The 23,919-nt window shown below is 35.2% G+C and overlaps 1 protein-coding gene across 1 annotated transcript; it reads left to right on the forward strand.

The window, feature by feature from the left end:
- The first annotated feature begins 16,892 nt into the window (after positions 1-16,892).
- LOC121972911 (beta-galactosidase-like) lies at positions 16,893-21,974 on the forward strand. The gene is made up of 17 exons (XM_042524527.1): positions 16,893-16,988; positions 17,088-17,200; positions 17,287-17,353; positions 17,442-17,534; positions 17,818-17,965; positions 18,217-18,301; positions 18,389-18,494; positions 18,615-18,702; positions 18,826-18,944; positions 19,025-19,189; positions 19,388-19,563; positions 19,732-19,835; positions 20,091-20,200; positions 20,702-20,815; positions 20,906-21,013; positions 21,164-21,372; positions 21,851-21,974. The coding sequence occupies exons 1-17, from the start codon at positions 16,893-16,895 to the stop codon at positions 21,972-21,974; spliced, it is 2,025 nt and encodes a 674-aa protein (XP_042380461.1).
- Positions 21,975-23,919: the final 1,945 nt, after the last annotated feature.

The raw sequence follows: 23,919 nt of genomic DNA on the forward strand, positions 1-23,919 counted from the left end.
GGGACGGGTAGAACCTCATCAGGCTGAGAATGACTTGATTCAAATGCCGGAAAGGACCGAAAACTACCTCTGTAGGTAGGTAGGAGACTGGAATCACCAGCGATCGAGTCCCATTGCAATTGTGTGGCGTGCAATGCGCGGAGTGCGCGACGTGGGCAAAGTGCAGCTAAAAAAAAAATGCTAAGATGAAGCACAGTGCTCCATGGTGATTCGTGTTTTTTATGGATAAGTTTCATTTAAAAACAAAATATATGAAATAGAATATGCTCCGTTGAAAACCCATGCATGCTTACTGTAGAATTTTCCATAAGCATGCTTATGGTAGAATTTTACGAATGCATGCTTAGCATTATTATTACATGCATGCAGTAATTAATTGAATATTGAGTTCAATTAATTCACCTTTTATGAAAAATGAATTAGAATAATTTTGGTCCAATCAAATCATTAGTTGGTTTGACTGTACCAATTTGATCTAAACCCAAATCAATTTGAGTTGATTAATTGGACTTGGATCAAATATGATCAAATGACCAGATTTGTTCTAATGAGTTAAATTTGATCAAATGATCAGATTTGTTCTAATCAATAAAACTTAAACCAATGGATATTGGTTTGATCAAATGGATATTGGTTTGATCAAATGGATCTGAGTTTGATCAATGAGTCTGAAATTGGTAGAAACGGACTTAGATCAAACAGTAACAAAACATAGGTACAAAAATCTCTATCCAAATAGATTAGTTCTAATTAAGGACAATGGACCGAGCTTAGAATCTGGATCCCTAATCAACCAATCCAATGGGTCTGACCAATTAGATCTGTTCTAATTGTCGACTTAGACTCCTGAAAATCGAGAAGATTTATTTTTCTTAATTTATTATGTTGGTACCATGCCTGTATAAATTGAATTAAGCCGATTTTGTACTGGTTAGTCGGTTTTGTACTCATTTAATTTTAATTTTTCAGATGGAACAAACGATTACCACATTGACTCGTCGCGAAGTGCGACGAAATCAGCTCAGGGAGGATATTCACGAGATAGAGTATAACTCTACTTATGGAGTCGACGGACACATTGGACGACTTGATGATCTATTTTGGAAACTTGAGCGAGAAGAGTTTCCAGTCCTGGACAGTTATAGGATCTGGGCTTTGATGCGTTCATTACCAGAAAATCCTAGGATGATAGCAGACTATATTTAGAGGCCTTATCAGGGACGTGTCACATATTCAGTATTATGTGAGGAACTGCTTCACCATATGACTGAAGAGGATCCGGAGGACAGTTATAGAATCTGGGCTTTGATGCGTTTATTACCAGAAAATCCTAGGATGATAGCAGACTATATTTAGAGGCCTCATCAGGGACGTGTCACATATTCAGTATTATGTGTGGAACTGCTTCACCATATGACTGAAGAGAATCCGGAAGAGTTAGAAGAGGACCCGAAAATGATCGAGAATGATCCAGAAGAGGATCCAATTGAGGATCCGATAGAGAATCCTGAAGCTGTCCTGCCTGAGATTACCCTAAATGAGTCCAAGCTGAAAGGGATAATATTGGCCACTGTACTAGTGTCTGTCCTAGTGGGAGTGGTAGTAGCCCATCTAGTTTACTAGAGTTCTGTTATTATTATTATCGTTATATATGAACAATATTTAGTTCATTTCATTCATGTCAGTTATTTATATGTTAACAATATGTAGCATACTTTTATGTTAATGATGTGTTCATTTATTTATGTTGTTTACTTGACATGATGCATAATTAGTTCATAATATATTAAATGGTTAGTTCACTTAATTAAAGAAATCATGATATATTAAATGATTAGTTCATTTAATTAAAGAATTCATGATATTATAAATGATTAGTTCATTTGTTGGGATGTATGTAATAGAGTTGATCAATATTGATTTGATTGATCATACGAATGATGAGTGAAAATATTATTATCACTTGATTTTGTAAACCAACTCAAATTAATATTGAGTCAATCATAAATTGCATGCATATGATTTACACTGAATACTAAATAATGTATTTATTTATGATAGATTATGGCAACAAAAAAATGTTATAACTGAACTCAACAAGAGTGAAAAACTTAATGGGGATAACTATAAGATCTGGCACCTCAGGATACAATATGTACTTGAGGAACAAGAAGTTCTGGAGGCTGTAAATCAGGTTATGATAGAACCTGTAGATGGTCCAACTGTTAGTTAGAGTCAATCATTTGATGATTGTTGTATGGACTCGTTGTATCATATTCTTATGTATATATATAGGCAATTTGTTTATGGTTATTATGCTTACTTGTATTGGTGCCAAATAACTAAGTATAATAGCGTCCTTGAGTAGAAGGTTCTTATCTATATCAATCGATTGGTTGAATCGATAGTGAAATGATATAGGGAACACTACTCTTAATCATTCCTAGTCAAGTATTAACATTCAGGGACAATGTTAATGCGACGAGACTAGCATGTAGGTCAACTCGATGACTTGATCTCATAAGTCATGGATATGGAGATATCAAGTTGACACATGGGTATGCATTAGAGAATGTATACTGAATGACCCGCCATGAGAAAGTATCATGGATCGTTATATGAGTGTCATATACTTTCTCATATGGCTATTAGTATGACTATTAGTCCTTGGACCTGAAGTCACCATGGTTCCCTACATAAGGAGTTACATACTTTGGATTCGTCAAACGTCACTCGTAACTGGGTGGACTATAAAGGCGATTACTGGGTATGTAACAAATTATACGTAGGGATGTGAGTGATGTAGATGGAATCTATCCCTCCTATATGACGGGAGTGACATCATTATTCTTGATAGAGTGAGACTATTAAGTGCATGACCATACCCAAATGAGTCAATATGAGATGTTGAGCTCATTTGATTGAGTGAATCTACTTGGGATTCAAGATTTAGATTGATTAGAGGATGCCATGGTCTATGCCTCATATTGATCAATCTAGATGTCAAGGATAGAAGGACACTTGTCATATATTGTGAAGGGTCACAACTAGTAATCACAAGGTGATGTTGGATCTCAACATTCTTGTAACTTGGGTAGTAATGATGTGTTGCTAGATACCGCTCATTACTTATGCTTCTAAATGGGTTTAGCAGCATTGCCAACGTTACAAGAACCTATAGGGTCATACACAAAGGGCAATTAGATGGAGATTAGGTTCATATGATGAACCAAAAGGATTAGGTTCATGTGATAAACCAAATTGGATTAAGAGTAATCCAAAGTAAACTAATTGAGTTGGACTCAATTTGGTTCATGTGTTAAATGAGTCTTATTTGGACTTAGACTCATTGAGCCAATTTAATTCAATGAATAGATATTCATTAAATTAAAATTGACTTGAACCAATGGTTATATTTGATCAACCATGGGAGATAAGTGGTCAAGTTTGACTTGACTTGAGAGGAAGAAGAAAGGTCAAGTTTGACTTGACCATTGCCACCTCATTTGTGAGTTGGCATTGAGTGGGCTAATTATGTTGTGCCACATCATCAAGGCTAGCACATGTGTGTGCCACCTCATGAGGGAGATCAAGAGTTGTGACTCTTGATATCCCATGGAGGTTTAAAAGCCTTCTTGAAGTGGCCGACCACTTTAACTCAATGGTGAGTTTCATTTTGGTTTTGTAACCTCCTTCTTCTTCCTCCTCTCATCTTCTTCTCCCTCTTCTCCACCTTGGCCGAACCTTCAAAGGTGCTAGCACACCTTTTGTTTGATTTTTCTCCACCTAATCGTTTGATTGGATATGTATAGAGGAGTGTCCACTTGAACACTCTCAAGATCCGGCAAACTTGGACAAGCGGGATAAGCGAAGGGCTTCGCATCAAGGGTAACCTCTCTACCATGTAGATCTAGAGTAGATCTAGGTTTAGAAACTCATACACATAAAGTTTTGAAATTATTTTCTTCGTACGGATCCGGTGGCATGGGATTTCGAGGTTTCCGCAACACAAAAAGTGATTTTTGCGGCTCAAAAATCCCAACACCAACTACATAGCACAGATGAGATCTTGATGCCTTTAAGGCATGGAAGAAAAATGACTCCACTGCGAAGGGCATATTGATTAGTTCAATGGTAGACGACCTATCTTTTGAGTATGAGTCATATCTTTCGCCTCATGCAATTTGGGTAGCCCTTAAAGAAAAATACAGTGGAGTAAGTCTGAGCAAGCTTCGACAACTGACAATCAAGTATGACAACTACAAAAAATGTCCAAATGTATCAATGGTTCAACACCTCAGGGAGATGTTGAATATGATTCGGGAGCTTAAAACTGCTGGTCTTGAGTTGACCGATGAACAACAAGTTCAAGAAGTTATTTGTTCACTTCCAGATTCTTGGGAAACCATGAAGTAGACCCTAACTCACAGTGAGAGTATCAAGACTTTCACTGACGTCTCACGCCATGTAGAATTTGAGGCAGAGAGAGTTGAATCCGCAAGGATTTCTAGACAAGCCTATGTGGCTGTAGGTTCTGCTAGATCATCTGGATCCATGAAAAAAAATGGTTCAAGAAAGGGAAGGGAAAGAAGAGGGAAGCTACTGCTGTGGGACAGGGCCCAATCAAGAAGATAGTAAAGAAGACTAGAAAGAAACCTAAAAATAAGTTGACTTGTTTTAACTATGGCAAGAAGGGTCACTTCGCTCGGGAGTGCACTAAGCCAAAAAAGGTAAATCTAAGTGTGTCTTCTTTTCAAAAGAATTTTGTTGATAGTTCAGTGTTGTTAGCTGATTCTTATTCTTTGTGAATTATAGATTCGGGAGTAACCAACTATGTAGCTCGGAAACAAGTTACATTTGTTGAGTACCGTCAGGTACTAGCTGGCAACAAGTGGATCTATGCGGAAAATAATGCAAGAGTTAAAGTCAAAGGAGTTGACACTTGCAAACTCAACCTCCGTGGTGGTAGAGTTTTGTTTCTACATGATGTCCTATATGCTCCTGAAATTCGACAGAATCTTGTTTCCGTTACATGTCTTCTTGATTTAGGGTATTGTATTAATTTTTACAATCGATGTGTTGAACTTAAGATTGACTCAGTGTCAATCGGACATGATTTTTTAACAAATAGTTTTATGGTTCTTGATGTAGCACCAGATGTCAATTATGCTATTGATGGTTATTTTTCAAATATTGCTCTAACTAGTGATGCAGATATAACTGATGAGGTTTGACATGCTAGATTAGGACACATAGGATAAGAACGTATGAATCGGTTGGCTAGAGAGGGTCTATTAGGCACTCGGGCTAAGATTCAATTGTCTATATATGAGCATTGTCATGCTGGAAAAGTAACTAGGAAACCATTTGGTAAGACTATTAGATCTGAATCAATATTGTAGTTAATTTATTCGGATATTTGTGGTCTGATGAATGTGAAGGCTAGACATGGAGCTTCCTATTTCATTACATTTATTGATGATTTCTCACGGTTCGGTCATGTGTATTTGATTTCTCATAAATCTGAAGCATTGGATTGCTTCATTCGTTATATGAATGAAGTTGAAAATCAAACGGAATGTAAAGTTAAGATTTTATGCACTGACCGTGGAGGGGAATATTTGTCTAATATGTTCAAGACAATGTGTAATGATAGAGGGATCATAAGACAACTGACAATCCCTGGAACTCCATAACAAAATGGGGTAATTGTTAGGTCTATGATGGCATAGGCTAATTTGCCAGTCTCCTATTGAAGAGATGCATTATTAACTGCAGCATATATACTTAACAAAGTGTCTTCAAAGTCAGTTCCATCTACCCCATATGAACGTTGGATAGGCAAAAAATCAGATTTAAGTAATCTGAGACCCTGGGGGCAGCTGCTTATGTTCATGATAGTTCTCACAAGTATGGAAAATCGGGACCTAGAGGTAAGAAATGTATCTTTATAAGATATCATAAGACCTCCAAAGGTTATGTTTTCATAGGTGAGCAACTAGATGGAACCATCTCCGAAATAGATTCGAGAGATGCAACTTTTCTTGAAACAGAATTCCCAATCAGAGATGATGTTGATAAAAATATTCCTCTATTTGAGGAGGATGAAATATTATCAACAAGAGAGGTGTCAAAAAGAACACTTGAGTCTTGTCAACCGAGTGGGAGTGATATGCCAAGTCATGAGTTGACTTCTCAATAGCCCAACTTATGGAGAAGTGTTTATAAGATCAAACCTAAGAAGAGGTTTGATATTGAGAATGAGGCATTGATTACACCTCCAATTGACGATGTCGAATCTCAATCTATTGAGGAAGCATTGGAATGTAGAGTTAGAGAAAAATGGAAACTGCAATGGTTGATGAGATGAAGTCCATGATTCAGAATCATGTTTGGGACTTAGTCGATCTTCCTCCGGGGCGAAGTTTATTGGGAATAAGTGGATTCTCAAAATAAAGAGGAAAGCTGATGGATCGATTAATAGATACAAAGTTCATTTAGTTGCAAAAAGATATACCCAAATGGATGATATTGACTTTGAAGAGACATTTTCTCCCGTAATAAAATTTTTGTCAATATGAGTTATTTTGGCCTTTGTGGCACATTATGACTTGGAATTACATCAAATGGATGTAAAAATCGCTTTCCTTAATGGTGATCTTGACAAAGAAATCTATATGGTCCAGCCAGAAGGTTTCATTGCTGAAGGCCAAGAGCAAAAAGTATGTAGACTTAGAAAGTCTATATATGGGCTAAAGCAAGCGTCAAGAAAATGAAACATAAGATTTAATAAAGTTGTTTTATATTATACCTTCAAGATGATTAATGAGGATCATTATGTTTTCCTGAAAAGGGAAAAAGGAAAGTATGTCATTTTATCATAATATGTTGATGATATGCTAATAGTTGGAAATGACATAGGATATGTGAATAAAGTCAAGAAGTGGTTGTCATCACAATTTGATACAACGGATATGGGAGAAGCTGAATACATCTTAGGAGTGAAGACCATAAGAGATCGTCCTAAAAGACTTTTGGGTCTATCAAAAGAGTTTTATATAAATAAGATGTTACATCATTTCAGCATGTCAAATTACAACGTAAAACATACACCTATTGTGAAAGGTACTATTTTGAGGAAATAGCTGAGATGAATAAAAAATCATATGCAGTGCTATTGGTAGTTTGATGTACACTATGTTGTGTACACGTCCTGACATCAGGTATGTTGCGGGCTTGGTCAGTCGCTTCTAGTCAAACTTAGGACCGAGACAGTGGAAGGCGGTAAAAAGGATATTCAAATATATGAAGGCGACAATAGATTATTGTCTCTAATTTCAAGGATCAGATATGAGTCTGAAAGGTTATTCAGATGTAGATTGGGCTGGGGACCTGGATGATAGAAAATCCACATCAGACTATACATTCTTGCTAAATGGTGGCGTCATCTCCTGGAGCAGCAAGAAACAAACTTGTGTAGCTTTGTTGACTATGGAAGCTGAATATGTGGCATATTTAGCAGTTGTGCAAGAAGCAATCTGGTTGAGAAGGTTCTTGAAGCATCTGAAAATTGTTGAAGATAGTGGGAGTCCAGTAACTATCTACTATGACAATCAAGCTGCAATGACTTTTTCTAAGGATTCAAAATATCACAACAAAGGTAAGCATATAGAAATTAAATATAATTTTGTGAGGGATATTGTGGCTAAAAGAAAAGTACTTCTTGAGTATGTCCCTACATGTGCTATGCTTGCAGATCCTTTTACTAAGCCAAGGACTAAAGAGTCATTTAAAGAACATGTAAAATCTTTAGGACTTCGTAGAATGTAACAATATTGAAATAATAATTAGACTTTGTGATTTGATTGTGTCATTTGCCATAATTTATTCAGTGTATATGTTGTATTTGTTACATTCATATAAGATCTCGGTGAGCATGTTGACAGGTGGAGATTAGTCCACTCATATGGACAATCATCTCTGTTTGTTAAGTACAAATAAGGGTAAGATCGTTGAAGGCCATATTAGAATTCATATGTTGAATTTAGGATCTATCTCTAATTTTAACTTATGGATCTATCTCTAATTCATATGTTGAATAGGTGGAGATCTCGGTGAGCATGTTGACAGGTGGAGATTAGTCCACTCATATGGAACAGCTTACGTAGCTGAAATTAGAGATAGATCCATAAGTTGAGGTCGCCTTGATAATTGTGTCAAGATGAGATCATTTATGTGTTAATAATGATCGAAATAAATGAACCCACCATTTACTGAACCTGTTGAATGCCATATTAGAATTCATATGTTGAATTTAGGATTAGACATTAGGTATGTCTAGATCAAAATCTGTACGATGTTAAATTTGAAGACAACATGCACTCTTTTTAGTAAAGAGAATAACATCGTAACATGTGATTCATACCACATATGCTATTGCGACAATAAAGGTAGTAGGAGAATGAATCCCTGTTTCTCTACTTTGTGAGACCTTTGAGATTATAAGTTAATCTCATTTTTTGCCTTAGTGACTATTTAGCTATTTACTTGAAATTTTAATCAGTGTCTGCTACTTTAGAGTGTATCCTATAGCTTTGTATGATTCGGTCTATGGAGCATAACTAGGAAAGTGACTGATTAAAATGAATAGATTCTAGCTAAAAAGAAAAATTAAATATATTTACATCTTTTGATATTATTCACTCGTCGATCCATTTCTGTTATGTATAGAAATGCATGTGAATATTAGATATAGAATATGCTCTTGACATAATAGTCATTATAAGGGATTAGAGATGCTCATATTGATGTAAATGAAAATTATTTAATCTGGGTAAATAGCAAGACATGGATATCTCCAAGATAATGGCTATGTGCCACTTGAAGATTGGATGGATCCTGGATAAATGCTATGTGCCACCAGGAAAGAGGCTATGTGCTATGCAGAATATGTCTCTAATTTATTTGAGCGGCTAAGTAAAGTGTAACAACTTTGTTAGCATTGATCGCTCAAAAAGCGGCTAAGTAAAGGTGTAACAATCTTCTTAGCAATTATCGCTCAGTGTGCTTGCTGTCGCACGAACCATTTTCTCTAAGTATGGATTTGATGTTCTTATATGGTCTTTGTGACCAAACTCTCAAATAGTTTATGTAACTTATTAGGTCTTTGTGACCAAACTCTCAAATAGTCTATGTCACGCCCTAGAGGAGTCTCTACCAGACAAAAATCCGGCAGCATCTCCCCTGTACCGGTGACAATATGAAACATATATACATACATCACAACATATAAACATAAACAACATACTCATTAGCCCACACGGCTGGAACATACATAAAATAGAAACAACAGAACCACATAGTTAATATACGCAGCCTACCCGGCTGAACATAAATAAATAAAACAACCACGCAGTTAATATTTAGCCCATACGGCTGGATAAAAAATACAACGGAAAAATGAAGAGAACCCCCATAATCCACAACTAAAGTTTACTAGCCAATTAAGCTTACACAACCACAAGATCACGAAAGCAAAACACCACAAATCAAACTCCAAATACAGACTGTATACTAAAAAAATACAAGTAAAGCGGAAATAAAACCGATATAACGCAGGACTCAGGACTGGCAGCCGACATCTCTCCAAGCATCTAGGACTCATCTACCTGTTACCTAGCGAAAGAAAAACCATTTTGTGGAGTGGTGAGTATTGGAACTCAGCTGGTAAGGAAAGATAGTACATGAACATAATATACAAATAGAAAGTGAACCAAGAGTATACAGTCTCATAAGAGGAATAACAGATACTAAAACAGAATCATAATAAATACTCATACCTAAAACCATATCCTAGGCTAGTAAGAGAAGGTTAGAAGTAGTACTAATCTACTACAGTACTGCTCATAACTATAGAGAAAATATGTAAGGTATATACAGACTTCCAATAAGTAAACCAAGGACTAAACACCTACAACAAGGGTACATCTCAACATAAGCAAGCATAGCAGCATAAGTGAGCAACATCAGTAAGTAAGCAATAACAGCATATATAAACAGCAGCAGCCAAAGCAAGTATAATAACAAACAGCGTATGCACGGATGGTCACCCCCGCCCACCTCTCTGCACCATGACCCCTGTATGGTCGAGAGGCCGGGTCAGTGACAGACTGTACACCACTCCAGCTACCACTCTCTCGAGTGACCGAGGGGGCAGTTGCATAGTAGCTAACTAGCTACATCTGCGACGGGGATCCCTGCTGCTTGTACGTAACTCCAGCTACCACTCTCCATGAGTGGCCAAGTGCGGCACGACAAGATAAGCGGCATCAACTCCAGCTACCACTCTCTCGAGTGGTCGAGGATGCGACCCTGGTCAACGACTCTCTTGACCGCAAGGGAGAATTGGTCGTTGACATGCATGCCATGACATGATGCGCCAAATGCAACAATCATCATACAAATATAAGCACAAATTAGGTATGCTACATGAAGCCAGCATGCTCAATATAGTACATAAATAAACAACAGTCAAAGCATACAAACATAGTATCTAGTATCTGCTACTTATCATGGACAACAACAAGAAACTGTATAGATATGGAAACGATTTTCTCAAAGATCGCGTGGAAGTATCAAGCGCAGAAAAATAAGAGTGAAGTCAAGGTAAAAATAATTTATTATCCAAAATAGTTCATGCACCAAGGTCAAAGTACTAAAAGAAACAAAACAAGAAGTACCCACCTCAAAAGAAGATTGTATCAACCAATCCAACGTCCAGACTCTCGTCGTAACTCAAAGTCCTGTAACCACATAATGTATTTAGCTAATTACATATATAGCAATTGGCTAAATAAAATTTCTAATCTAATTAAGGTGACTGTAATCGACCATGATGTTTGAGTATCCCTGTAAAATACCGGAAAATAGGCGAATATTAATAAGGGAATTTTCCGGAATTTTTGTAAATTTTTCGGGAATTTTTCGGAGCTCGTACGAACGAGTTCACGGGGATAAAAATGGGGTTCGGAAAAGCCTGTTTAGGCTACCCCATTTAAATGAGGAAAAGTTGAATTTCTTAATTCCTTTTCTTTATTTATTTTGCCTTTTCTTTTATTTCTTTTATTTTCCACCGTTCTCTCTTCCTCGCCGAGACCACGCGCGCCCGAAGTCTTCTTCCCCCTGCCCTAACCGCACGAGCGTCTTCGGTTTATCTCCTCCGACGCTGCTACTCCTCTTCATTTCCTTCTTCCCCGAGTGCACCAAAGCCGTGCCGACGTTTCTTCTCCTCTCCTCTGCCGCCACCACAGCGACGTCGTGCCCTAATTGGGTTGTGCCGCCGCCGAGCCGAGCATCTCCACCGACGCACGAGCAGTGTCGGCGACCCTTCCTCTGCCCTAGACAAACTCCAGCGCCGGCCGCTGTCATCTATGCCCTAGCGTCTCCGTCGACGCCAAGCAGTGCTGGTTTTCTCCTCTCTGCCTTCATCTCGAATCTTCCCCGCCAATTCTTCTCGGATGCTCCCTTGCCCTAATCTTTTCTTTGAGGAAGGTGTTAGGGACTAAGCTTCCGAGCGGAATGCCGAAAAAATTACAGACTTCTATGATAAAGGGATGAAGTGGAAAGCGCAGACCGGCTATGAACTGGTCGCGAAAAAAACAGATAGCTCCGTGCGGCGGTTTGTGCGGCCGAGCGGAGGGTGATGGTAAGATAAGTTCAAAGTCAGAGGGGATGTCAAAATTGTCCATCAGAATATCGGCGTCGCGCCGATCGAAGCGCGACTTCATGGTAGTATACCACGGGCCGAGGGCTGGGTCTTGAGGTTGAGAAGAGCTGGCCATAAGCCGAGCGGGAAAAGGAGCAAGAGATGTACGAAAGGGCAAAAAACTTAAGAGAGGGGACTGAATCGTAACCATGAGACGAGAACGCGAAGAGAAGAAGAAAGCACGAGGAAAAACAAGAAATGAAAAGAAGATGGCAGAAGGACCTTACGGAAGCAGACGAAGATCGAAGGAAGAATGCGAGAGGTCACCGGAAGAAGCAGCAGCAGGATCACCGGAGCAAGAACGGCAGGGAAAACTTCTGGGCACGCGAAAGCAGGAATGCGGTGGAGGAAGAACGAGAAAGCTTTATAGGGTTGGGCCCGAACGGCCTCAGCCGTCGGATGCAGGTCGCAAAAACCAAGGACTCTATCGAGCCATCCATTTCAAACCGCCTCGGTCTCGTCGCCGGTGACGCCGCCGCCGTACGATGACGGCAACAGCGCCACATGGCATTCGGTCACTGGAGTGCATTTAATGAGCGCCTTCATGAGGCACAGAGCGCATGCCCGGCCTTAATGTCAAAGATTGGCGCAAATTTCGAAGAGATACGAGGAATGTTGGCATTGACTAAGGTCATAGCTACCCCCGTGGGGGTCGAGCGGAGGATAGTTTCACAGAGACGCCGCTCAGCGTGACTGGCGGTCCAGTCAGTCGGACTAATCGCCTCCTTCGACTAGACTTGAAGGGGAGGCAAGTGATTCAGCAGTAAGGACGGGGGACCCCCTTTGAGGGGAGCCAATGACACGTAGAGGTCAAAAGTCAAGAGGGTCAGCATGAGGTCCGGCCGATCGGAGAAGGGTTGGGTCGACCGGCCGAACGGTCCGAGCAGAATCAAAGACAACCCGACGGAGAGTCAGGTTTCCGACGCTCATGGTGAACAGGGTCGCTGGGCCGAGCGGGTAGCCCGCTCGGCCGAGGCATAAAGCAGCAATGCTATGAAGGAACAGTCAGCCGAACACGCGACCGGGAATCTTCCCAGTCGGACCGATACCTACGCCCGGTCGGAAGTGATGTGCCTGCCGAGCGGCTGGATGCTCGGCTCGGGGAAAAAAGAGACAAGGACAAGGGGACATTGGGGAACATCTTCTGACAACAGGCATGTTCGACGACCAAGCCATACGCAGAATCCTACGACGGAAGGTTCTGCCGTCCCATCAGAGAGGTGCTCGGACTGTAGCAGTATGGTGTCAGGCATGCTCCTCTGGTAAGCCCATACTAAGGTATGGTAAATGACACGTGTATGCCTCGGTAGGTGTGCATAAGCCTCCCCACAGCTCTATATAAGAGCCCTCAGACTTCGTCAGAGGTACGCGATCTATCATCTTTGGAGCCACTTCATCGTTTTCCTCTTGCCTGACTTGAGCGTCGGAGGGTCGTCGCCGGGAACCCCTTCCCGGCTCGACTTCCTTGCAGGTTCGCCGGAGATTTGTGCAGCTGGTCGGAGATAGAGGAGAGCGCCACGTCCCAGCGTCCGTCGACTCAGCGTTCGGATAGGATCACTGCTTTTGATATCTTTCTCTCACAAACATTTTTTTAAAAAAGTTGAGAAATCAAGGGAAAAAACATGTGTTTCTTCCCTTTTCTTCATTAATTTATTTTTCTATTTTTCTTCTTCTTCTTTTGAATATGATTATTATTATTTCAAAATCTTTTAATTTACAAGTTAGTTAGTTCCTAGAGTTATGGTCACGTAAATTTATTGGATGTCTGCCCTTTATCCTCTCGTATCTTTGATAAGAAAATTTAATTAGATTTAATGATCTTTTATAAAGGTTTGTGGATACACTTGGAGGAATGATAGTTTGGTATTGTCATCAGGTATGCTTTTAACCTTTTAGTGAAATATTATTAATTTTTTATATTTACAATGTCATTAAAACTTTAAATAAATATGAAATGTATTTGTAGTTGGCAATAAGTGAAGATTTCTATTAATGCATATGGAATGATACTTTATCCACTTCTCATTTAGTATTGATATTCAATCTTTTAAATTATGTTTATTAGGTTTATAATTTCATTGTTTAATTTACTTATACAAATTTATAGATTTTCTCATTTAGTATGATATTCAATCTTTTAAATTATGATGATTGAAGATAGTTGATAGTAAATTAGTTGAGTTTTTAGTTTATAAGACTTGGTTAGTTTTAAAACTCAATGTTTTGTTAGTATTTAGTTAGCATTGGATTCAATACTTTTATATTATTATTGTAATTGTACTTTGTGATAATGGGATGAATTTTGATGATGTGGTGAATGAATCAAATATTTTGAATGTAAACGTTTCTATTCTTATAGTGGTGAATTGTGATGATATGTAATTTTTTCTATTATATGATGAATGTTTTGTATTTGGAATAGATATTAGTAACAATAGTTAACGTTTTTATAAAATATTATAAATGATATTTAATAATGTCATTATAGATTAGTTACAATGACAGTTTAAAATGGCATTATAAATTAGCATTACTAACATATTTTATTGTCCTTGTATAAAAATTTAAAACATCTATAATTGTCAATAAAAATTAGTTTAGGTGACATTTATATTTGTCCTTATTTAGATAATAATACAGCATATATAAATGTTCATGAAATATTTTTTCCTGACATTTATGATTGTCAGCATATTCCTATATTTAAGATACTTTTGAAGTTAGCATAGATATTTTATAATGACATTATACAAATATCAAGAATACCAGAGGATCTAAGCTAACATCGCATCGATACATTTTTTTGATGATGTCACTATAATTTTAGTGCCACTAAAAGTATATTATAAAGGTGTTTATATGTATCCTTAAATACTTTATTTCTAGTAGTATTATAAGCAGGTGGTGAATTTCTAGTCCTTAAAGACTTTATAAGCAGAAATAGAAAAGGAAATATTAATAAATGAAGATGGTGAAGAGTCTTATATAAATTTTACAAATCAATCCAATTAACAGTCACATACAGCTAGGGGTGAGTCAAAGATCAGTTAAAGTATATTAATAAACTAAATAAATAGATTTAGAGGTTCGGTTTTGTTAATTCAAAATTTCAAAAGAAAAATAAAAAAATCTTGATTATGTTGGTTTATTCGATTTGGTCTCGATTTTAAAATTCAAAAATCGATTAAACTAATTAAAGAAACCAATATTACTCAATTGCAATATTATAAAGCAATTAGTTGATGTTGCTAGATTGGTATTTAAAAAATTCCTAAAATCTTGATTTCTAACCTTATTGTCTAATAGTAGTCAATTGATGTTGCACGAAAAAAAAGATTGATTAATTTAGTAACAATTAATCAATTTTTTATCATTTCTATTTATTCAATTTATATGGTAAAATTCAGCCTATTTGGCTTGTCTAAAAAAAAAGTTCAATTTGTTCGATTTTAATTTAATTGATTCAGTCGATTTGGTTATTGATCGATGGCTCACCTTTACAAATGATAATCATAAATGGGTAAATATTTAATTGGTAATTTTTAAAAACCTTATAATCCTAGTTGGCATTAAAAACAAAAAAAACAAAATGTTTGTTTGACATGATGATAAGAACTCTAATACTTGTTTGCGGTCTATTTTAATCTACGTGGTAGATAAATATTGGAAGTTTATAGCTAACAAAGTAATCTAAAAATGTCTACGAAAAACTTGTCTACAGCTAAAGAAACGGACAATAACAACACATAAATCATGCCTAGGACTTATCCAAAATAATCCCTCTATATAATGCTCCAAGAGGGTGGAAGGATGATCATGTGTGTGATGTTAATTATCACAATTATGACGACAACAAGAACTTTATTATTACTACTCATTGTTTGTATTTTAATTTCTCCATCCTTAGCAACAAATGTTACCTATGATGGGAGAGCAATTATCATTAATGGAGAAAGACGAGTTCTCATCTCGGGTTCAATTCATTATCCACGCAGCACTCCTGATGTAAGTCCGATTATATTGTCTTACCGGCAAACTTTTATTTTTAAAGTGACTTGTTGCTATCTGATTTGTCTCACATATATAGTGCATATCTTTTTAATTTTTACGGAACGAATTTTATGTATACAATATTATTTTAAATTCTACATAAAAGTTTAACCATTTAACTTCATAAATATAGAGAAATATTATATATAGAATAGTTGCTTAAATAATGATACTATTAAAATAAGCATTTATGCTAAACAGTTATTAAGATAATATAATTGTTTAAGATGTCATATTAGTCCCTTTAGTCATGAACAAAGATATAATTTTTTCAGAAAATTATATTTTTAGTCTTAAGGTGTACTTGTTCAATTTTAGTCTTATTATCTACAAATTCACATTCTTAGTACATTAATTTGCATATTTTCTAATTTTTATCATATTGTCTACAAATTCACATTCTTAGTATAATAGCTTGTGTTTTTCTAGTTTTGGTCCTGTTATCTATACATTCATATTTTTAGTTTTGTAACTTGTATTATTTTTTCAATTTCAAACGTTTTTTTACCGGAAATTCCAATGAACCACCGATAATTGCCTAGCTGGCGACATCGATGCTAACATGGAAATAAATTTGAGAATTTTTTGCTTATGGTGGAGAAATACAGGGATCGCCATTTAGGTTCCATGTGTGTATCGCCTCCGCCAGCTAAGTCAATTACCGCTAGTCAATTTAACTTTCAAGCAAAAAAAAGAGATTGAAATTGAAAAAAAATACAATTTACGGGACTAAAAATGTGAATTTGTAGATAACATGACCAAAACTGAAAAAAAAAATACAAGTTAATATAATTGAAAAAATATATAAGTTAATATATTAAGAATGTAAATCTGTAGATAACATGACCAAAATTTTAAAAAAATATATAATTTACAAGATTAAAAATGTAATTTTCCTTAATTTTTTTCATTGTTTGTATTTATGTTTGATATTTTCATTCTATATCAACTCGATTATCAATATAAGCAAACAAATTGAAGATAAGCATCTTCCTTCCCACCAGCCTTATCCTTTCAATCCAACATATTTTGCATATGTTAAAGTGACAAGTTTTGATGGATTTTGGTTTCTTTGCAGATGTGGCCCGGCCTCATTCAAAAAGCAAAGGAAGGAGGACTTGATGCCATTGAGACATATATCTTTTGGAATGCTCATGAGCCTACCAAAAGAGAGGTTTAATTTCTAACTACCCTTATTGTGATGCATCATGTGCCTATATTGCAACTGTGATAACCTTCCTAACCTTTGTCTATTTTTCTCTACTCCCAACAGTACAATTTTAATGGAAACTTGGACTTTATCAAGTTCATCAAGATTGTGCAAGATGCAGGCCTTTTTGCAATTCTTAGAATCGGACCATATGTTTGTGCTGAATGGAATTATGGGTAACCTAAACAACTTCATTTGCATAATATTGTTTCCATGTATGATGCTAGCTAGAATATATGAAGATTGTTTTGGCTCCTCTTAGTGGGTTTCCTGTGTGGCTACACCAAATTCCAGGAGTTGAAATGAGAACTGATAATGAAGTATTTAAGGTACTATCATATGCACTTAGCTTGACTCTTGAATTCGGCTCTTAATTTTTTAGATTACTTTTTTATGTTACCTTCTGATATTGTGTAGGCTGAGATGCAAAATTTCACCACTTTGATTGTTAACATGGTCAAGAATGAACGTCTCTTTGCATCACAAGGTGGACCGATCATCATAGCCCAAGTATGCTCTAAGAAAATAAAAGAAGACACTTCCAAATGTTAATTCTTCTTTCAATTCCATGCATGTCTTCTTCAAACTTCTACGTATATTTTTAATTATGTAGTTAACTTAGAATAGTAGCTATCTTAGACAAAATTTGAATAGATACCATAAAATTATGTAGTTAATTTGATTATTAATTACTTTGTCATCTTTTATACCTTGTGTACCAAAGTTGCAATGCCCTCTAACCATTTTCATTATCATTGAAAGACCAACTAAACTTGTGACATGTACTCCTCAGATTGAAAATGAGTATGGCAATATCATGGACAAGTATGGATCTACTGGGAAACGATATATCCAATGGTGTGCAAACTTGGCAGAAACACTTAATATTGGTGTGCCATGGATAGTGTGCCAACAAGCGGATGCCCCACCTCCTATGGTAAATGCATAATTCTTAAATATTTTAATTTGAAAGCATCAAGTTAACATGACTGAAGTTTTATTATGAATTATATTGGCTAACTTCCCTCTTGCAAGTATTTTTATAATAAGGTAAATGATAAAATTGTTAATCAAATGAGCCTATGTATAATCATGAAATCAAGATCATTTTGAACAATCTATAGGTGCATCTATCATGACAAAACAAAATTAATTCATTTGGTGTAAATTGCATATATTTTTTCTCCTTCTTACAGTTGTAATGGTTTCTACTGTGACAAGTTTACACCAAATCGTCCAACTAGCCCTAAAATGTGGACAGAGAATTGGACGGGATGGTAAGTTTAGTTTTTTTTTTTTATAATTATAATGAGTATTACACTTCCTAAATAAAATATGAAATAACTAAATGGTGAATTGCGCAGGTTTCAAGATTGGGGTCAAAGTAAACCACATAGGCCTGTCGAGGACATAGCTTATGCCGTTGCAAACTTTTTTGCATCTGGAGGAACTTTTCAAAACTATTATATGGTTTGAAATCTATAACTAATGTTTCATTGTTACTTACTAACTTACATTAGTTCCTCACACATCATTATTTATTTTCAATATTTTCTGAAATTCATGTGGTAATAGCATAATTATTTCCAGTATCATGGAGGAACAAACTTTGGTCGAACATCGGGAGGCCCATATATAGTAACGTCGTATGATTATGACGCTCCTCTAGATGAATATGGTATACATTTCATTAATCCATTTTTACAACATTTATTATCCAAAAGACAAATTATTTTTACTTAATCCAAGACATTGTTAAAAATTAGTGACTTGCATGATTCTTTTCTTATCCTAAATATAGGGAATATAAGGCAACCCAAGTGGGGACACTTAGAGCAATTGCATAATGCCATAAAAGCAATGGAAAAGGTTCTCGTATATGGAGTTGCCAATACTACAAACTTAGGAGCTGGATTAACAGTATGTCTACTGCTTACTTCATACATAAGATAATATTTCGACTTGTTCATAGAAAATAATGCTATACTACTAAATTGCAGGTGACGAAATACATTGCAAATGGGATTAGTGATGGTTGTTTTTTGATAAATGCTAATCAATCAACTGATACCAACCTGACATATAATGGAAAGATATATTTTGTCCCTTCCAAATCTATCAGTGTCCTTCCTAATTGTGAGAAAGAAGTGTATAACACTGCTAAGGTAATATTGAGACATCTTTTGAAAGGCTAACATGTTTGTAATTGATATGATATACAATTAACATTTGTAACAAAATATATGAGAAAAATTCTTGAGAAGTGAAATTATTATTTATAAATAAATCAAACTTAGTCACCTTGTTGCATGTTGAGGGATAATTAATTTTTTATTCTTAAAGACTACTCTCCATGAAAGCAGGTGAATGCTCCAACCACTTTAATAGTCACAAAGTCTACTAAATCAATTTTCAAATGGCAATGGCGGCCTGAGATACTGACCACTATTCATGAAAAAGGATCATTTTCTAACAACTCTCTATTAGAGCAGATCCTGACTACTGGTGATACTAGTGATTTCCTATGGTACATGACTAGGTAATTGGTTTTTATATCAATTAAATCAATTTTTGTAGGTTTCCACATAGGATTGAAAAATATGATAATTTACTTGTGCAAAAGAGAATAAAGAACTCACTTTTGATTTGTCCCTTTCGGAGCAATTGTAGGTGACATAACTATGATTTATTCTTCCACATGTTACAGAATTGATTTGAACAAGTTCCGCCAATATTGGAGCAAGAAAATGAAGCTTCATGTTAATACAAAAGGGCATATTATTCATGCTTTTGTTAACAAGCACTTTATAGGTGATCATTCTTTTCTAATTTATTCTCAATGTTATATGGTGTTCTACTTAATAATCTCCATCATTGAAGTTCCATCTATACCTTTTTGATTAATTATTGAATCTAATTGACTATTATTTCTTGTTGTCTAAATTTTAGATTAGTAAAATGATGCAAAAAGTTTTTGATTAAATATTTATTTATTTGTCAAATTATTGATGATTACTAGCTAGGGTGAAAATTTTAGAGAAGAATCTAATGAAGTTTATCAACCAGGTTCACAATATGCTGTGAATGGAGCGTATGAGTTTGTCTTTGAGCAGACAACAAAATTGCGAAAAGGGCACAATTACATAGCCCTTCTTAGTTCTACAAACGGACTTGCGGTTTGTATTTCCTTCTATTGAACATTTTTTTATTCTATATTATTTATTATAGTCAACAAGATATTTTATTAATATTCGTCAAAATATATGAAAAGATGAAATTTTTCTTTTTTTTCCAAACAATTGTGATCATACATCCAATAATTAAGGAAATTGTGAATTAAAATAGTATAGCGTGAAAATTAAAAATGTTATGAACATATCTGAAAGATCATAATTTGATATGAAGGGGGAAAATATTCTACTATTTTTCTTTCTCTCATGACACTAAGCACAAAAGTTTTTTCTTGTATATCTTAGAATAACACATTTTAAGATAAAGATTGTATCTCAATATTACTTTTTACATAAAGTTACTTGTTTTGGTTTTACAATATCTTTGTTTTAATGGAAAAAACATTTTTAAAACCATTAATATTATTTATTTTATTTTTCTTCCAACTGGTTCTTGGAATTAAAACCTTGCTAACAATATTGTATTATGTTTGTTGCACTGGTTAGAATTATGGAGCATATTTTGATTTACAAAGGGCCGGAATCGATGGTGGTCCAGTCAACCTTATTGGATATGGAAATGCAACAATCAACTTGACATCAAACACATGGACATATAAGGTACCATCAAGTACATATTTTAGAAGATTCATTTAAAAATTATACTGTGTGTTACAAAAATTCTTGAAACCATTCTATAATTGTTCTAAGATTGGGTTGAATGGAGAGGATGAGAAATTGTACTTGCCATCACAACAACATAGTATCAAATGGTTTTCTGGTCATCTACCTATTAATAGACCGCTTATATGGTATAAGGTAAGACATTTTTAGTCTTTCTATTATAAACACAAATTCACATTATAATTTTAAATTGTCTTTGTTGAACTACTATAGTCATATACTTAATTTGGTCATATTTTTTTAAATTACAATTATGAAATAGTTGTTATTTTTTTTTTATCATAGACTATATTTGAGGTTCCTGAGGGAAAAGATGCTTTGGTACTCGATTTGCAAGGCATGGGAAAAGGGTATGCTTGGGTGAATGGACATAGCATTGGTCGATATTGGCCATCCTTCATCGCTGATGATGAAGGATGTGGACCTTGTGATTACAAGCATGAGTATGACTCAAACAGATGTAGAACTGATTGTGGAAAGCCTTCTCAAAGATGGTAAGTGTCTCAATCATTTTAATTTTGGATACTTAAGTTCTATAATACGTTTAAATATTATAAAATTATGATAAAAAGTCATATATTTTTCCGTGAAACTTCATTGTGATTTTAATAGGTTTGCTAAATGAGACATTCAGACAAGTTTTCTTAAGTACAAACTACTACAACTTTTTAGAACTTAGCTAAATTTTGATCATGTCAAATATTGTATTCACCCCTCCATAAGGCTACACAATATAATATTAAAAGAACATCAACTAAATGTTTATATTTAAAATATTCCATCTTAAATAGCTTGCACTTGAGAACTTGTTTTATTTTTTTGTTTCTCATTATATTTTTTTCAGTTAATATTGATATGAATTGTTTAAGGATTTTTTAAAAAAATCTCAGGAAGAAAATGTGGATATTAATTCGAGATATCTCTTCTTGTGCAATGATTTTACATTGGTCCTAAGAGCATAATTTCAAACAGGTATCACGTTCCCAGATACTTCACAACCAAAGGGCCCAATACATTGATCTTATTTGAAGAATTTGGAGGAGATATATCCAAAATAAGTCTCCAAAAAGTGTCCTCCGTTGCAACTACATTTTGAGGCTTATTTGCGACAGGATATTGTGATGCTCTTGATGCCATGTCAATAACACATAAGGTAAGAAAGATCTTAGTAGTAAGACAATTATAATTTGAATATAACCACAAAATTAAGTAATATATGATCAACTTTTTCTGATTGCAGGCATGTACTTCCCAAGCTCGATGCTCAATCGATTTACAAAGAGTGCTTTTAAATTTAGTACGTGGATGTAATAATCTTAGCAAAGGAGTAGTGGTGCAAGCAAGATATTGATTAGTTGTTTAATTTTCTTTGGTTTTCTATATGAGGATGCTAAATTCTGAGTCCTATTGTACATTGCCCAACCATATTGAATTCCTTGAATAAAATTTCTTATTGCTAAATTTGAGATGGATGTCTAAGCTAAATGTAATCGTCTAAACTCTTTAAATAATATATGAAAGTGTTATACATCACTATATCAACTAGTATATATATTAATTGAGAACTTAGCAAGTAAAAGGTATGCCATAATCCATCTTGATTTGGTTAAATTGTATAAGTGCAATGGTTATCACGAGTTGTTAAGATTATTTCACCTATTTCAATGTAATTGGGCCATTAATCGGTTAATATGATTTAATATATATGAAATAGCTTGATGGTTGTTGTCATTTTCTAACCTTATAAATTATTACTTTGAATTTACACTGCATCACTATCTCTTTGTTATTGTTAGGGGCACCACATTAAACTTAAATTTTAAAGTATGACTAAGTTTAAAGTTATGTATTGTACTAATAAATATTGTCAAGTGTATAGGTACATATTACTTGACAAGAGGTGAAGTCCTGATTAGAAACTAGGCAATGACTAAATCTTAGTGGGACTAGACAAATGAAGGTCTGGTTGGACCCATGCAGAGGTAAAGTACTAGTAGTTTAGGCGGTAGAGAACCTACTTATGAATCAGACAAGGAAACTATAAATGGAAACTAGGTGAATTCAAGTCCAAGATGAGTTGGTTGGAGCTGATATCTTGGCACTTATGTCCAACCAAGTGCATTGCAAATGGGATTAGTGCTAGTTGTTTTTTTTAAAATTTTTTTTGATAAATGCTAATGAATCAAGTGATACCAACCTTACATACAATGGAAAGACATATTTTGTCCCTTCCAAGTCTATCAGTGTCCTTCTTAATTGTGAGAAAGAAATGTATAACACTGCTAAGGAAATATTTAGGCATCTTTTGAAAAGTTAACATGTTTGTAATTGATGATACATTTAACATTTATAACAAAATATGCGAGAGATATTCATGAGATGTGAAATTATTATTTATAAATAAATCAAACTTAGTCTCCTCTTTCAATGTTGAGAGATAATTAGATTTTTATTCCTAAAGTCTACTCTCCGTGAAAGCAGGTGAATGTGTAAGATCGTTATGTACATAAGATGGGAGTAAATCACGTGGTTTTAAAAAACTTATCTTTTACTATTTTGAAAATGTGTACACAGCAAAATTAAAAACAAAATCAGAAAACACAAGTATGCGATGGATTACTTGGTTCAAAGCCTCTGGCGACTCCTACTCTAAGACCCATGATCCCTCAAATCATATCGATGGGTAATCCACTATAAAACTCTTCTGAAATCACCAGAAGAGAAAATTGAGTACAATAGAAAAATAAGGACAAGTGTAACAATCTACACTTTCTTTTATGTAGTAATTAAGGACTTAATTAAATCTTTTGTTATCCAACACATGAAGATTATCAAATCAAGTTCGGTGTTAGACGACTTCTAAACAGTAGTAGGGCGTAGTAGCATCACAGTACAGCGGGAGGATGAAGTCAAAGCAGCCAGAAACTCGAAAGGCCGCATATTGAAGTTGTGTAGAATGCTTGGCCGTCACAGTACAACAAAATCTTCCTAGCAATAACAGCTTTGATGATCAAAGCATTGTCATGGGACACTTGATAGTG

The sequence above is a fragment of the Zingiber officinale genome, chromosome 4A, assembly GCF_018446385.1.
Source record: "Zingiber officinale cultivar Zhangliang chromosome 4A, Zo_v1.1, whole genome shotgun sequence".
NCBI classification, from domain to species: Eukaryota; Viridiplantae; Streptophyta; class Magnoliopsida; order Zingiberales; family Zingiberaceae; genus Zingiber; species Zingiber officinale.

Coding starts and splice junctions, on each gene's coding strand:
- LOC121972911 (XM_042524527.1), top strand. CDS start 16,893: ATGTGGCCCGGCCTCATTCAAAAAGCAAAGGAAGGAGGACTTGATGCC. Junction 19,564..19,731: donor TTCCTATGGTACATGACTAG/GTAATTGGTTTT, acceptor CACATGTTACAG/AATTGATTTGAACAAGTTCC. Junction 20,816..20,905: donor CAAACACATGGACATATAAG/GTACCATCAAGT, acceptor AATTGTTCTAAG/ATTGGGTTGAATGGAGAGGA.